Below are 18,617 nucleotides of genomic sequence, written 5' to 3' on the forward strand. Positions count from 1 at the left end.
CTCTCCACAAATCTTCAAATGCTTCATTCTGTCACTCACTATCAGCAAATTATCTCACCCTAACATATCAAGAAAGAGAAATATCAATAATATTTCACTGAACCCTCTGCCATCAAACAAATGAACTTACTGCACCTAAACATCTGTTCTCCATCCTTCCTCTCCTTCTCTCTCTACGAATCCCTCCATCTTGGCTCTAGACTGCATCTGAAACCAAGCAGAGCCCTGCCACTGCCCTGTTCCAAGTACAAAGGCCCCTCCACACCCCCTAGCTCTTGTTTACAGAAGAGCTGAAGTCTCCCAAGCTTCCCTGAGTCACAGAAGAGCAGGCTCAAGAAGTTAATGATTAGGACAATAGAGGCACAGAATCCTTCAGTGTCTGATGCACATTCCTGAGTTGTTTTACAGATACTGTAACTGCCACCAGAGGGGAAACGCTAACTGCATGATGACCAGACTGCAGCCATGAAATAAGCTGTTCCACCTTGAGCAGTACTGAATCTATGGCTAGCAGAATTCCAAGAACTGGGCTTACGACAGTGGGATTAACACTATTGCTCATAACAATCTGCATTTTTGTGGGCATCAAAATAATTGTGGCTTTTTCTCCCCATATATGTAAGCAGACAACTAAAATTATCAGCAAAGAGATGCTACAGACCCATGTCGACATCCTCCACTCTAAAATATGGCACCCTGTGTCAGCATGAAGAAGTTACAGAAAGTGGACCTTTGCCCATAATCCCACAGAAATGGAATGATGTCTGACAGCGGTGATTTGTAAGCAAATTTTTGCAGGCAGTTTGTTGCAGGAAGTAGCTCTCTGCAAGAGGCCACTTTTGTCCTGTCACTTTAGCAAGGCTATATTTTAACTAACCTCCGGCTCAAGCACACCTTTCAAATCTTTTTGATCACACAGTACTTTGCCTAACCTGTTGATTCTTTCCATAGATCAAAGAAGTAGAATTGAAGAATGAGTAATTAACAGATGACCGGATCTCTTCCCCAGCTCCCCCTTCAGTAATCTCGCAATCAAACTGTGTGAACAAAATAGCATCTAAAGAAAGATCACACCGCTCAATGCTCTGTGGTGACCTAAATGAGTAGGAAATCCAAAAAAAGAGGGGATATACGTATGCGTATAGCTGATTCACTTTGCTGTACAGTACAAACTAACACAATATTGTAAAGGAACCATACACCAATAAAAATTTTAAAAAAGCAAGATCATTTTTTGGATCTTTCCAAAAAATGGAAAGGAGTCGACAAGCCTGCACACAATGGGAGATGGCAACAAATCTGACCCCCTATCTCAATGAGTAACTGAGATTATTTCCCCTCTTTTCTGTTAAAAACTTTCATGGCTGAGCAGAATCTTCAGAGTTGGTTGTGGGACAGGAGTCCGCGTTCTCCCCAGATTGCCGGCTCTCTGATTAATGTGACCTTTCCATTCTTAATCAGCACTTGTCACACAAGTGCTGACTTTTCGAGCAGTGAGCAGCCAAACCTGAGTTCAGTAACACTTCTACTAACTGGAAAAACTGTACTAAAGATCATAATAGAACAGTGTCATTTATCACATCAACTTCAGTAAACTAATTGAATTACCACCAGTTTATTCATCAGTAAAGCCACGCATCCCCTTCCAGTCATAAAACTCTATGATATAGCAACAGAAAGAAAGGAAGATTGGGACAAAAAAGTACAAGAGACAAAAATGGAGTAGGCAGGACATTCTGAATGTCTTGGATTTTTCTTAAGTAGGTTATTTTATACATGAATATTTTATACATGAGCTAGAAAGAAAGCTTTGAAACAGATATTATATAAAAAGGCATTACATTAAGTAACTATCTGAATACTATAAAAGCTGTAAGAAGGCATATACAATTGAAGCTAAAAACTCTGGCTACATGTAACAAAATGCTATTCTCAAAAGAGACCTAATAGAGGAAAATGTTCTTTCATGATGAGCAAGATTCCAAGCTCTTGTAAGATTGGAAAACAATTAGTAATTCTGAGAATACTATTTTATTAATAGGTTAAGTTTCCCTAGATCTTGATATTGTTGTTTCCAGTTTAAAATAAAATAATTACTTTTTCATTTAATCCTTGAAAGTTCCATGCTAAGAATGAATAATCATGACTAGCTGAACAAACAGTTTTGCTTTTTTTTATGGCTGCAATTGCATTACAGGTAACTTGTCAATTATTAATTAATACCCTCTGATCAAAGATCTTGGAATTTAAGGTGGTAATTTTTGTATATGACCAAATGCAATAGAGTACAGAGAAAACAGCATACTTTCTATGCTGTTTTCTATTTCAAAAAGAAATTAAAGTAGTTAAAAGTTAATTCACATGGAAAATGCGCCCTAAGATTTTGCATATATATATCCAAACAGTTCTTTTTTCTGCCCTTACCCACTTTCCTCAAACATCCATGAAAGTAAACCAATGATATGTAATTTTCTCTCTATCATACCTATGATGTGGCTATTTTTGCTAATCCTTTCCAGAATACTCAGAAACATTTAACTCAGTAATGTACTATTTTTCTATAAATGTTAAAAATTCAGATTTGAGAAATTAAAGATTTGTTACTTACGGAATATACAACAGGAAATTTTTAAAAATCAAACAAAAAAAAACAGGACTTCTACACAGGGAAACCACTGATTAAGTCCAATGTCTGACTACTTACAAAATGAGTCATTCAGTTGTGTAAAAGGCTTCAAATACGTGGAGAACCCCAAGAAAGACATATATTAAAATAAACCAACATACTAAAAAGGTGGTGATTTTTCAAGTAAATATGACAACCCCATTAAAATGCAACATACGGTTTTCTGCAAAAAGAAAACCTAAGATGAAATATATGCTTTATATAAAATATTTACATATACAATGCACAAAACCCACTACGGTTAGTAACCTTTATGGCTTTGAAGAACTAGATATTTACATATCTTTCTTCTGCATGTGCCTGCGTGTATGTGTGTTTTGTATATATTTTTAACAGTTGACAGCTGTTTTAGAGCATACAGAGATGCCAAGCTGAATGAGGGTCTTGATTACTTCAAGATTAGCTATCTAAAGTTTCTATTCATTTTAAGTGTTGTTAGTTGGAAGAGTCATTAGTCACTTCCTTGTCTTATAGAACATCAGCATACATTTACATTGTTAATGAACATTTGGGGTAAATGAATTAATGGCACTTTTAAACATCAATTCAGTCCTAATAACTTTGTATGTCATAGAAATGTTGGCTAGGATATAAACGAAAATCCTTTTCAGTAAAGGTAACTCCTCATTCCTACAAACAATAAAGAATAAAATTAATTTAAAATGTTTTTTAACCGTTTAAAAAAAAAGAACCTCAATATTTAATGAACTAGTCCAGAGAAAAACAGGCACTTAAGGAAAAAACAAAACAAAACAAACAAAAAAAACCCTATGTTCTAAAATAAGCATATAAACCAGAACATTTTGGTGAAAATATTTCATATACTGATAACACAAAAATATATTCACTTTTAAAATGTCCACTTATCAAAGCGCTTGCAGAATAATTTGACTTATTTCATTATGAGTACTTCTTAAAAGTATGACATTTAAGAAAAAACATCACTAGGGAGGATTGTATCATTCTTACCACTGAAATTCTTTAAATGCTGAAACTGAAATTGGACACAAATAATTTTTTCATATTATCAAAACCTTAAACAGCAGTTTAAATAAAAGTAAATATAAAAATAAAGTAACAAAAATAAGTTGCATGCTATTTTCATTAAAAACAACAAGGGCATTTGTATGATGTGGAAGGTATTAAAGATGCACTAAAAACATAAACACACTCCATAAACTCAATAGCTAGTATACTAAAAAATAACTACTTAAGGTATCAATTTTTTTTTAATTCCCAAAACAAGAGTTAATGGCAGACCTTTATTTACATCAATACAGAAAAAAAATCATATTTGAAGTATGTAAAATATATGTGAATGACTAATTATAATTTCTTAAAATAGATTTTATAATCCTGATACATGTATTGAGTGAAAAATTACAAATAGTTACTTGAGTCAATGAATCAACTTTAGCAAATATTTAGTGAATTAGTTGAAATAAAGAAAAGGGGTCAAGAATGCTCACAAACTCATTGTTTCCTTCTAAGATACTATGTTATTACTAACACTGAGAAAATAATACAAAGCTCTGATACATATACATTTAATACATTTTTATAGGGCAGACCCCGAATACAGTTGATGTTTTAACAATTTCACTACACAGAGCTTTAAAAGTAAAACACAAATCCCAATTACTAAAAAAAAACAAAAAAAGAATAATCAGGTAAGTGCTTTATCCTGTAATAATCTCAACTTGCTGAAGGAAAAAAAAAAATCCCTGCAAAAATCAACACCAAGAGCTTAGACTTTTTAAAAGATGTTTGAGAAAAGGCCATTTTGCATTTCAACATTCTTATACTAAAGCAATAAACTGTTTAAGTTTATGATTTTTTTAAAAAAGAATGACAGTGCATTAAACACTTGGCTATGGCTAATGCGTCTGTCTATAATTAAAAGTTGACGTTTTGTGGAATCCATCAGTGTCAGAGTGCTCCATATCTATCCAGGGAAATGTTCTTAAGGCCCTCCCGCTCAGCCTCTCTAGAGAACGACACACAAGGCAGGCAGGGCTAGCTGGAGACCCTCTGCCAGGTTTCCCAGTAACCTCAAAGTTATGTGCATACAAAACTCACCTCCAGGCTTGTGTGAGTAACTCAACAAGGGGTCAATGCCCACTTCTTGTTCTTCTGGCTGCAGAGGATGTCTAGTTTCAGATAAGGAATGATACATTGTGAGAACTGGACAACGTCACTGAGAGTGACCACCTGGGAGATGAAAAATATGGAGAAAAATTATAAATTTTTTTTCTGCTATGACTGGGAATAAATGCAAAATGGAAAATGATTAAATGAGCATTACAAACATTAACAAGTTTTCCAGAGGCTCCAGGGACTGTTACTACACATTGGTAGGCATATATATAAAGAAGCGAAAAAGTGGCACAAGATTTTCATTTCAACAATTTCTTCCCAAATCTGGACTTCACTGGTAACCTCTACCTCAACATTCAATTACATTTATTTTCAGTAAACTTCTGCACAAAAAGCTGAATTGTAAGTTAAATCACTGTCACATTTATAATATCCTTCATTTTACTACCAAAATAATACACATTTACTATAGGAACTTTCAAAATATAGAAAATATAGCTAACTGAAATCATTTGTAATTATATTAGCTAAAAACACCACTGTTAACATTTCAGTTTATTATATGTATTCTTTCTGGGCATTTAAAATGTTTAATGTGATCCACCATGCTAAGTATACTGATTATATAAATCATCATGAGTATTTTCCTTCCCATAAAAAAGTATATATTATCACTTCTAATGGATCCCTGGTATTCTACTATATAGCTATAACAATTGATGTAACCAATTCCTTATTAGCAAACAAGTAGGATGCTTTCAGTTCCCCAATACTATAAATAGCCTCACAATGAATATCTTCCAGTAATATCTCTGTGTTGCATCCATGATTATTTCCTTAGGATAAAATCCTATAAGCATAATTGCTGGATCAAAATGTTTATTTTTAAAAAATAAGATTTTAAGGTAGGTTTTGCCAAATTATGCCCTAGAAAGATTTGTATATAATAGAACAATTCATTTCCCCTGGACCCTCATCAACAGTGGGAATGAGTAATTCCTTGGGCTTTTTTTTTTTTGGACCTATATAACAGTCAATTTTTATACTGCATTTGCTTGATACCTAGTGAGATCACTGAAGACTTCATATGTTTTCTCTGACATTTGTTATTGTCTTTTGTGGATGCAGTTTATTATTATGATTGCCTTCATGATTTGTAAGCATGCTTTAAATATTAAGGATATTAAACCTTTGTCATATGCTACATCTGTTCTTCTCAGAGTGTGTCTGTCTTCAAATTATATATAGTTTTTGTGGAGATAGTAACTTCTTCATTTTTATGTAGCCAAATATATCTGTATCTCCTTTATGGATTCTGCCTCTGGTATTACGCTTCCAAAGGCAAGATTATATAAATAACCACCTGTGTCTTCTCATAGTTTTGAAGGTTTTCCTCCTCAATTCTCATTTCTATAAATAATTCTAATTTAAACATAGATTTTTTTAGAAATTAAATTGTTTTTGAACTTCCAAGCTACACTAACTACTTATAATTTTTTTGTCTATAAAGTACAAATGACTTTCCCAAATCAGAATCTTCCAAAAAATAGACTGGGTTCGCTACTTTTCATCCAAAATAATGTAAGTAACATAATCTTTTAAATTTTAAGAGCAGGGGGGACAAGAAGAGGAAATGTGTAATGCTAAATTGGAAAAGCAAGTCCAACCAAAATGGGTATGTAATTTTACAGGATATAGTCTCCACTTATGGAGGAAAATTCCAGAGAAGCCCATGAACACACAAATCCTTGACCAATCTTTTCCTATCACAAAATGTTCCTTTATCCTGTTTACTTAATTTCTAAAACTCTCATTTCATAAAATCACTCCTGAACACTTTCTCATTTTTATCAGAACCCTCCAACTCTCACCCACCCTCACTTCTTGGATCAGATGTTAACATCTTTTCCCCCCCAGTTTATGGTTAAAACAAAAGAAGCAGAGGGTTAGGCTAAATCAACACTTGGGAAAGCACAACTTTTGTTGCCAACATAGTAAGAATTCCTAAATCCATAAAGCTAAACCATTGTCAGTTCTTGTTTCTTATGTGTACGTATCAATTAACATATATGGAGCACTAAATATACAGAAGGAACTCTGGGGAATATAATCTAGTAGAGCAACAGTCCCCAACCTCCTTGGCACCACGGACTGGTTTTGTGGAAGACAATTTTTCCACAGATCAGGGGGGTGGGGTGGGGGTGGGGGTCAGGGGGTATGGTGTTAGGATGGTTCAAGCACATTACATTTATTGTGTGCTTTATTTCTGTTATTATTACAATGTACTATATAATGAAATAATTCTACAACTCACCATAATGCAGAATGAGTGGGAGCCCTGAGCTTGTTTTCACTTGCCACTCACTGATAGGGTTTTGATATGAGTCTGCAAGCAATTGATTTATTATGGCCTCTGTGCAGTCAAACCTCTCTGCTAATGATAATCTGTATTTGCAGCTACTCCCCAGCGCTAGCATCACCACCTCAGCTCTACCTCTGATCACCAGGCATTAGATTCTCATAAGGAAGGTGCAACCTAGATCCCTTGCATGTGCAGTTCACAGTTCCCACTCCTATGAGAATCTAACACTGCCACTGATCTGACAGGAGGTGGAGCTCAGGTGGTAATGTGAGTGATGGAGAGCGGCTGTAAATACAGATGAAGCTTTGCTCACTTGTCCGCTGCTCACCTTCTGCAGTGCAGCCCAGTTGCTAACAGGCCACGGACTGCTGCTGGTCCATGGCCTGGGGGTTGGGGGCCCCTGTAGTAGAGGAGAGCAAAATGTAGATAAGCAATTATATTATAAAATACAATCTGATACATTCTGCTGATCAAATGAATGAGCAGGTTAAAAAATAAAGTCCTCTACTATGGAGAAGTAAGGCTAACCAAATGCCAACACCTAATGGGGTCAGGCAAAAAGCATTATTAATTACAGTTAACATCTATTAAGTAGTGAATATATGACAAAAACTACTCTAAACACTTCACATATACTCAACATTTCATCCTCCCAACAACTCAATGACGTATCTTCATCATCATTTTCATTTTATCAAAGAGAAAACAGGTACAGAGAGATGAAGCAATTTGCTTACAGTCGCACAACTAGGAAGTGTTGAAGCCAGACTCTGAACCCATCCTATCTGGCTCCAAAGCTCACCCTCTACTCAGTACTACACTTGGCTCCTGTTAAGTCAATGAGACAGACAGAAGGCATAAAACAAGGGGGTCTAAGAGGACTGGGTCTGTGAACTATTGGAACATCCATTTCTCTGCTTCAACATTTTCAAGAAAAACTGGAAATCTAGAATTTTATGTGAAATCTCTTTACTTGTAAGTGTTGGCAAATAATTTTAAAAAGAAAGAAAGAAAGAAAGAAACTGTGGAACTGATTAAACACATGTCAAAACTGTATTTGGCCATGGACAACTATTTTCATGTAAAATTCATATTCTCTATACACTTTGTCATACTCTTTAAAAATACAAGGGTAAACATTCGAAAATGAGTATTGCAAGTTAACTGCCAGACTTCCTTAAAATTTCTTTAATATCCTATACTATGTTTTCATATCATTTCTCATTTTTATAGTATATACTTCTGTTAGACTTCATATACCTAAAATATATAAATAAGGGGATTTTATGTATTTTAAACTCTATGAGAAATAGACAAGCAACAAGGAAACTGATATCAAAGTGTATTTCAAAAAGGAACATTAGAAGAAAAAAAAAGCCCTCTCTGTAGCTAAAATAAAATACAACATGACGATGTTCAAATATTCACTCAAGATGCTCAAAGAGACTTAAGGTCTTTTAAACTCCTTAGAGAAAGTTAAGTTCAAGTCATTCACTGATTTTAGCTTTAATAATAATTCTTTAGAAATTGAGATGTCTGTGGTAACACCCAATAAACACAATACAAAATTTACCAAACATACCAGTCTACAACCATTCTAGAGAATCAGGCATCTACTATATGCTAACTTATCATGCCTATAGGTTGGAACTGAGTCACTGAAATGCTTTTATTGTCAAATAAAGCAAACCTGCTGAATAGTAATAATGAGTTATTTTCAAGAAATACGTTGAAGAAAAAGTTTGGACAATATCCTCAATTTTCTTTTAATCATAGATTTAAATAATAATCTAGTTCAAAAGTAACTCATTAAGTAGGTGCTGTTTTGTTTTTTGTTGTTGTTTTAAATACAAAGGGCTATTTTTGCCTTTTGGAACGTAAAAGAATATTTAACTTTGTTGGTTACTGCTACTGTGATTACCTTATAAAATCACAATACAACGTTGCTTTCAAATATTAAGTAATTTTTCCAATTTGTGTTCTGTGACTATAACAACAACCAAAACCAAAGCAGGATAGCAAAGGTTTTTAAACAAATGTATCTATATTTATTTTAATCACTATTTTGAATAAATTTTGTATCTATGAATATCAGACTATAAGAAAATATTTAATAAAAATTCAAATATTTAAGGGAATTTTTTGTGGTCTGAAGATTTTAAGATAACCCCTATAAAAGTCAAAATGGCATAAACATTTTGAAACTCACAGTGGACCACTGAATCTTATGTTTGTATACTTGCTATGCCTTAATCTCCTCTACATAGAAGCTAGACATATATGTAGAAATATACATATATATAATGACCAAAAATATGTATCTTAGTAAATGACTACTCAAATCCATAATTGATGGAGTTCAGTTTTCTTAAATAATGCCAAGTTGTCTCTAGAATTTCTCTGACAAAAATAGTAAAGAATTTTAAAAAATAAAGGCAATCTTATTTTTTCTAATTCAGAAAGCACAGCAATATACCTTCTAAGACCTGAGAAAGGAGATGTCCCTTCTTTGCTACACTTACTATAAATAACAAAGTTCCTACTGCACATGAACTCAACATTCACAAAACTCAAAACTGGTTGTGCAACGTGGTTTTACTGCCATCCTGGTCGCAGGAATTGACACATTAGGCTGAAAGTGCCATTTAAAATCCCAGACTAATCTTAGGACAGTTGTATTGGCTTCACATGTCTGGTTCTTGCAGTATTAAATCTTAAGATAAAAGTGATCTGTCTGAAAGAAGGGAAGTCTTGTGAAAACAGTATTTAATGAAAGGGTAGGAGTTCAGCACTAAAGCTTGGAAGACAGTCTTGAAGTATGTCAATTAAATTTCAGAATAATCTATTTTCCATGTAAACTGAAGCAACACAAGCAGTCTGTAAGTGAAAATTTCAAATTATTAGCATGATACAGACAAAACAAAAGGTTAGCTGAATAAAATTTCTCACTTTTAAAATGGCATCATATAAACAAAACCTCTAGAAAAATAGTTTATTCCCTCTGAATCTGAAGTTCTACATATTTCAGCTTATAATCATTCTATCACTGTTTCTATTACATAGGCATAGAATTAGCATTCTGAATTGTGTCTTCTAAAGACATCCGTATTCAGAAAAGCTCATATAAGCATATTCCATTCATTTATATTCTTGCCTGATGGTAAACTTAGTAGTCAAACACTGAAGTTACAGAGTAATATTACTTTACATAAAGATATCTCCTGTAAGAAAAGCATATCCAAGAGCTTAAATGAACTATTTCCAGAGCACAATTATAAAAGGGGGAGAGCATACAGCATGAATGAGTATCTGTTACAGGTAGTATGCATTCACCATGATGGGTATGTAACCTAAAATATGACATCTTGGCTACAAAAGCAAGAAACAGATAGAAGCTGGATTTTTTGTAATTAAGAGAGTAATGGACCATTACCTGTAGAATTGGCAAAAAACAAAAAAACAAAAACTTTTTTTAGACATATTGGTAGCTAGAGGTAAATTTGATGGTCAGGAATAATGATATTTTAAAGTCTTAAGTTATAAGGGAGAGAAGGAGGTAGAAAAGGAGCAAGGAAGAAAGAAGAAGAAATGAGAAAGAAAACAAAGACAAAGGATGAAGTTCCATTTTTAAATTCTGTCAATCTTGAATGCAAGAGTGCTACACTGGACTTTAAATAAGTTAATTAAGTATTAAAATCAATCATCTGAAAGTCTTAATATTTAATATTGGTTAGATTGTATATCAAAGTAGTTTTATTATTTATTTACTCTAAACCTTTCCAGAATACTTCATCTGACAACAGGGGGTCTGTTTCTCACAAGATAAATGCATTTACAATGCCAAATAAATTATATATAAAAGCGTTTGTCTTAATACACGTCATTCAATATTAAAAATCACCCATTGGTAAAATCCTGAAACCCTAATTCATTTTTACCAACCACACAATTGTATTATTCAAGTGCTGTCTACTAAATACCTCAGTGTAGGTACAGGAGTACAATGAGGGTCTACACACTGAGAACAATGATCAAAAGAAAATTAACACAGATTTAATCCTTATAATTAACAGGTTATTAGAACAAGAATTTTAGGGTAAACAATCTACTATAAATATAGCAGATTCACAAACGATACACACAATCAGAAACATGTAGAATATACGAAAGGTTCACAGGTGGTCTTAAATATTTTATATTACAAAATAGGAATATGTTTGGCCTTTCAATATCCAAATGCTATAAAGTAATAGAACGTGGCAGTTGTGACCATATAAGCAAGAGGAAATTGAGCATTATAAAGAGTTAAAGTGGCCTGACAAAAAGCTCTCCGGCATGTATGCTCATATGGTTTCAGAGTTCTCCTGAATACATGCTCACAAAGCAAAGACTGGGAAAGCAGCTCAGCCTAGTAACCAAGCGTTTTGTTTATTACAGCCTTCCATTGCTACTGCCGTATTTTATATGTATAGACACCACCTCTAGCCTTTACACTATTCAGTCAGCTTTTCATAAAATCAAGAGAACTGCAACAATTCAGGGAAAATGAGCAAAACAGAAAATGAAAAGAGAAAACAGTCACAGGAACTTGGTCAATTATGTTAAACTGATGATGATACTAAAAACGAGGAAAAGAAGTAAATGGCTACTCTTCGCATAAGCATCATATCAAATCAAACATTTTGCTCAAAAAACAAACAGAAAACACCCCTTGGTGCAAGCCTGGGGAGGCCTGAGTTGTTTCCAGAAGCCTATGAGCAACTGTGAGGAGACCCGTCCGAAAGTCTGTGGGGATCTTATATTTATCCCTTGGCTATTAGTAAGTGGTAGGGCTGCGAAACCCAAAGAAATGTACTAAAAACAGTACTTTTAATTAAACAATAATAACAGCAAAAACATAGCATTTATTAGGAAGCAGGCACTGTTTAGGCACTTTTACATTTCAACCTTACAATTCCTCTGTGTGGCAGACACTCTTCATTATCTGCTTTTATGATTAGGCAACCACAGAGAAGTTAGAGAACTTAGAGTCACAGAGCTGTTAGTGGCAAAACCACCTCAGGATTTATAGGATGAAAAGTTTCTTTATTGTTATGTTAAATATAACACACAGGCAGACCTCGGAGATACTGCGGGTTCGGTTACAGACCACCGCAATAAAGCAAGTATCGCAACAGAGTCACTGGAATATTTTGGTTTCCCGGTGAATTGGAAAGTTATGTTTATGCTATACTGTACTCTATTATGTGTGCAATAGCATGTCTAAAAAAATGTACATACCTCAATTAAAAATACTTTATTGCTAAAATATGTTAATTATCAGCTGACTATGCAGGGTTGCCACAAACCCTCAAATTTGTTAAAAAACATCATGATCTGCAAAACACAATCAAACGAGGTATGCTTGTAAGGCAAAGCATTCTAGTTTACTTTTCTCCCATACAAGCTTTGCAAAATCTAGTATTAAAAGTTCAATAGGCCCTTTATATTTACAGGGTATATGTGCCCTCCCAAATCACCATCTGAGAATAAATGCGTATCTAGCGAGAAAAGAAAATAACAAGTAAGCTACGGATGCAGACATAGTTTACATACGCCTCAGCAAAATTATAATTTATGAGTAAGCCCCACGACCTTTGGAGTCGCTATCAAACAGCCAAAACTGTGAATTACTCAAATCCCGCGATGCTATGATTCACATTACACCAGTCACTCTAGTTCCAGGTAGCATCACTGAGGGGAGGCCAGCTGCTCAGAAGCATCACCTGATCCTCTCTAGCCAAAGGAGCCTACACAAAAACATCTATACTTTCCTCCCTCCGCAGTTTTATTCACACCTCTTTCCCTCCCGATGAGGCCTTTCCCATTCACTTTTCTAAATCCTAGACATAATTTGAACACCCATTTTTTTCCTCTGTGGGCCAATGCCAGAAGTCACTTCTCCCTGCTCCTCCATAGCAGCATTTCCCTCATGTGATGGACCACAGGAGACTGCCTGCAGGACAATATTAAGCAATAAATGCTAGTAGTTAGAATATGAAGAGCTACGTTTGTTCTAAATACATTTTGGTCAACAGCATTAGTACAGATTTTTCTTACAGAGAGAGGTATGTAATTGAAGACTTCAGTAGAAAGTAAAGATTTTTATTCAAGTTTTTGCTTCCCCTCTGTAGTGTGACCACTCCTAACCCCTTAACTGTAGATTCATCTCTCACTGACACTCTGGCAATACCCTCCCTTAACTGGTCTCCCAGGTTACATTCTTCCTTGCTGCTGTCAACAGTGTTGATTGCCTTTCTGACAAAATTCACATTTTGTTCCGGTCCAAGTGCTCCTGCAGAGATACCCATGGGGGTAGTTATAATTGGTCTAAGCCAATCATGATGGTCCCATTTCCTGTGTCAGACTGGTTGCGATGAGCCATTCGATGTAAATGGAAGTTGCCCAAGGGCTTCTAGAGGTTTTTCTCTCAATTACAAAGACTCTTAATAGCAGTGGATTAACCAACCTAGATTCACCCTACCTCTAGCCATCTTGCTATAGGTAGTAACAGAAACCTTACTGTATAACCCAACTGAGATTTCCTGTTACTGCCAGATTTCACAGCCTAGCATACCCACCCCTCCTACAGTCCATTACCACACAACATTCAATGCGATTTTTTTCCATTGTAAACTGTTTCCCAACGTACTTAGTGTAAAATCCAAACTCTTGTTAAGAGGCCCTGAATCCAGACCCACGCCTAACCCTCTGACCCCACTCTCCCCTCTGTCAGGATGCTTTGTCCACACAGGACTTCTTTCTATTCCTTAAACAAAAATCCAGCTCGGGCTTCCCTGGTGGCTCAGTGGTTGAGAGTCCACCTGCCGATGCAGGGGACATGGGTTTGTGCCCCGGTCCAGGAAGATCCCACATGACACAGAGCGGCTGGGCCCGTGAGCCATGGCCACTTAGCCTGAACGTCGGGAGAGGCCACAACAGTGAGAGGCCCGCGTACCGCAAAAAAAAAAAAAAATCCAGCTCAGTGCCACTTTAGGTCTTCGCACAACCCCATTTCCTCTGCTGGGACGCTCTGCCCCTTAATATCCTTCAGTTACCTGCTCACATTCAGGGCAGCGCAGAAAGCTTTTCCTGGAGCGTATCTAATCCACTGGCAAATCCTGTTGGTTCTACCTTCCAAACAAAATCAAGCATTAGGCCATTCTGTACCACAACCACCCTGACCCAGGTCACTGCCAGCCCCGGCTCGGACTATTTAATTTCCTCCAATACGGCTCCCTGTTTCCAACCTGGCTGGTTATCTACGGTCCATCAACCCACAGCAGCCTGTGTGATCCATCTCAGATTTTAACTCAGCTCGTGCCTCACCTCTGCTCAAAGCTTTCCACTGGCTTCTCATCTCACTCAGAAGAGAACAAAAAATCTTCACCGGACTCCACAGGATCTTGCCCCCAGCACTGCTTTTTTTGAGCTTTGACCCTACAGCTCCCCTGCCCCTGCCACTCAGGCTCTCCAGGCCTAATGGACTCTCTACAGCTCCTCACATGTGCTAGGCAAGTTCTTGCCACCGGGGACCTTTGTATAATACTTTCCTCAGTTCCTAAACACTTCTGTGAGATATCCATCCTCAGAGATGGCTCTCCCACACTGCCTTTCAAAGTCCAGGTTCAACTGTCACCTAATTTGTTAGGTGACCCATGATCACAGGGCCACACTCGGCACACACCCTCCCTTACTCTTCATCCCATTACCCAGCTTTACTTATAATATGTATCACTACCTCACACAGTACAAACTTACTCGTGTTTTGTTTAGTGTCCATCACCCCCTATTATAAATTCTATGAATGCAAAGGCTTTACCTATTTTATTCACTTCTGTATCTCCCGTACCTGGAAGGTACCCTTATTTTTTTATTAGGGCATTCCTGATGACAGTTTGGATGAATCCAATAAAGTACAATGAGAGAAACCTAATTTGAGTCCCAGTTAGTTATTAATTTAAATCAGTTTTTCAAGAATTCCTAGGTACATGTTAGGGATGTATATTAGCACAAAATACATGAAAGAGATTAAAATTAGAGATATTTGAGAAGACAGATCCCATAAAACGGACTAGAAATTAGGAAGATCCTCTAATAAGAATTACTCTAAAGAATCAAGGACCAGTCCCTCTAGGTGAGAGGCAGCACGAGACCCTGGGCTCTCTCTTGGGAGAGGCTGCGGCAGCTGAACAAACACTCGGTGGTGCTGCTCAGGACTCGCTCAGAAACACAGCATGGGAGAAGAGAACCCAAGTTCCCTGTAGACCAACAGGTTCTCAGACACCCCCCAACCCCGCCCCCCGCCCACACACAGACACACACACACACTCTTCTGCCACCTGCACCCACCACACTCTACAGTGGCCAAACAGCTCCCTTTTAACGTTGCCCATTGGTTAGAAATGCTCCACGGAAGCCAGGGAAGACCAAAGACGGCAAGAAATCCGCACATTTTACCCAACCTGTGATCCATGCTCTGTAAGTCAAGCCCAACCACTTACTGAAAAAATGTCTTGTTCAGGGCTGGAACCAGAAGGTTAGCGGCTCAATATACTAGCACAGTGGGTGAGACCTGGCATAAGCCCTTGCATTTCAACTGTAAATGCTTAGAGTGCAAGCTTTACAAAGTTAGCCATCCCACAAATAAACAATAAAAGGACTATGCACAGGCCAATGATGAGAATATGCCATAAACCCATGACTGTGATTAATCAAATTAATGCAGTTCCTGACAAAAGTTAACCACTGGAATTTTTAAGTTTCCTTATGTAAATTACCAAAACAAACAAAGAAAAAAGGAATAGTATTTCAATGATAAAAGTTGAGTTTGAAAGTATTTTAGAATAACATCTGGTTTACATTGGACATCAAGTAGATGATATCTTGTGGCTAATCTTTTAAGCCAATTTTATTAAAAACACACAAACACAAAGAAGGTATGCTATACAACTAGCTCTATATCTCCTCTTGTTTTGAAAGATTTTTTTCCTTTTATTTCAATTATCTCAATTATCTGTCTCTTCAGAAGAAATTAAATTCTAGCTAAAAGATGTTTTTTCTATTTGTTAATTTCATGTAAGACCTATCTCATGACTAACATGAGAATTAAATAAGATCACGTGTGGGAACACATACCAAGAACTGTAGTGGAACCAAGGTTCTGCGTTGTAGTTTACTGAGAATAATAATCAGTATTAACATTTTTTATACAAGATAGCAGGTATATGATTAACTATATCTTTTTAAGGTTATACTGATACTTCTACTAAGTAAAAGTGGTGCAGACAGTAAGTAGAGAGCAAGAATTACCTGGAAAAGGGAGGCAGGGAAACATCCTGTGGGAGGGCTCAGGGGAGACACAGGACAGGCACGTTCCATTCAGAGTCCTGAGGAGTCAGGCTCAGCTTGGTTGATAATCAGGCTCAGTAAGTAAGTGGAGACTACATGTATAAGGCTTGACTTACAGACCACACTAAGATCCTGAGCTGTTTCCTAAGGACAGTGGAAGCTACTGAATAGCTTTAGGTAAAGAGGAGAGAACGCGGGCTGTGGCTTCTCCACATTTACTCTTTCTCCAGCTATACAAAACTGCATCCCTCAAAACTTCCATACATATGGCTCCTCTGTCTGGCAATACTTTCCTCACCTTCTTTGCTTAACCGACTGCTACCTGTCCTTAAGATTCAGCTCAAAAGTCACCTTCCCCCACCTTGCTTCAGACACCCATTTACCTTATATACAACTCCACACTAAAGTGAACCATTCTTCAGTAAAATGGTTGGTTTTCCACTAACCTCTACTCTTTCTAAGGATAGAGGACGTGTTTTATTCATCTATACTCCAAGGTACGAATATACAAGCACTTGCAAAAGTCATTATTCAGTGAATCAACAAAACCCAAGACACGATTTAGTATAATTCCCAGATATGAGGACTAATTGAATTATACTTGTTCCTATGCATAAGCATACAAATTGAAATGACTCAAAAGGGCCTCACAGTATGTCATAGGAGCAAATACTATCTTAAATTACACTGAGCTACAAGAGCTGAGCTATGCCCCATACTGTTTAATATGACCTAAAACACTCATTTAACAAATACATGTTGAATACCTACTAGGGGCCAAGTACCACAGCACTGTTCCTCATAAGAAACGCAAATTCAATAAGCAGTGAGCTTAATTCTATATACTACTTGGTGAAAATTACCACTGTGATACTGTATGTTACAACAGCACTGAAATGTAATACTCACTTCCAACCATAACTTTGGACATTCTCACATCAGATAACAAACTAGATTACTCAGAATGTTTCCTTTTCCACAAAATCAAAAACCTTTTTGAAATGTCAGCCTTGAACATCATAAAATTATACAGAATGATGAGGAACCAAGCCTATAGTGCATATAAATATGAGAGCATATTAGACTGCATTTAATTATCAATTCAAACAACAACCTGATCTAACCTTTGACAAGTAAAATAAATGTTCTGAATAATTTAACTAAAGCAAACATTTGCTGTTAATGCTGCTAATTATAGTAAGAGCTGGAAAGAGAAGGGGAAGAGAGATGACGAAAGGAAGAGAAGGGGAGATGGAATTTTTTAAATTAAGGTTGAGATCTGCAACTATTCTTTGAAACATCATTTTTTTTCAATGAATTCAATTCGCATAAAAGGGCAAACTCAGTTGAGCAAAGTTGCTTTATGAATACTCAGATAAAGTAACATTTATAGCTGATTAGAGAGCCCACTCTTTCAGCCAGTAAAAATCACTAGACTACCATGGGGAGGGGAAAACTAGGTACAGATGAATTAGGGTATAACTGCCCCCCCTTTCATTCAAGGGGCTCAAAGTTTAGTGAGAAAAAAGCTGAGGAAACAGGTTGCCAGCCTTAGCATTAATTAAGCAATTGAAATAATAAAAATACAGATGCCCAGTTTAATCTGAATTTTAGAAAAACAACAAAAGCAATATTTGGAACATGCTTAAACTAAATGTATTCATTACTTATCTGTTTGTGCATCCTGTATTTTATCTGACAACCCTACAAGTATATAAATGAAGACAAGTATTTATGGGAAAATATGTGGTATATCCACTGTAGGAGTTCCAGGATTAAATGAGACCAGAACTCTCAAAAGGTGAGATTCCCAAAGAACTCACCCTCAGGCAGGAAAGAGTTGTTTTTCCAGAGCTGCTATCTGATTGCTAATGGGAAAGACCAAAATATACTGCACAAATGGACAGCTCCAGCCCACCGGAACTTGTTTTTCAATTGTCCTAAGAAAAGGAGCTATAAAAAAAAAATACAATAAACAAATGAACAAACAAATGTCTTAATGGAAATCATCAGCTACTAAATGGCAGAAAAATGAAACATCCTGAAAAAAATCCAGGAGCCACCGAGGACCTTGCTGAGTGG

General features: G+C 36.3%; 1 protein-coding gene across 3 annotated transcripts in view; it reads right to left on the reverse strand.

Moving 5' to 3' along the window:
• Positions 1 to 18,617, reverse strand: part of TBC1D5 (TBC1 domain family member 5) — a 545,992-nt gene that overhangs the window by 352,218 nt on the left and 175,157 nt on the right. For all 3 annotated transcript variants that reach the window (XM_060099476.1, XM_060099475.1, XM_060099477.1), the window contains one exon: positions 4,766 to 4,897. In XM_060099476.1, coding sequence (XP_059955459.1) covers positions 4,766 to 4,862 — 97 coding nt within the window. In that variant the 5' untranslated portion in view covers positions 4,863 to 4,897. The remainder of the gene's footprint in view (positions 1 to 4,765; positions 4,898 to 18,617) is intronic.

This window comes from Mesoplodon densirostris, chromosome 5 (assembly GCF_025265405.1).
Source record: "Mesoplodon densirostris isolate mMesDen1 chromosome 5, mMesDen1 primary haplotype, whole genome shotgun sequence".
Lineage (NCBI taxonomy): Eukaryota > Metazoa > Chordata > Mammalia > Artiodactyla > Ziphiidae > Mesoplodon > Mesoplodon densirostris.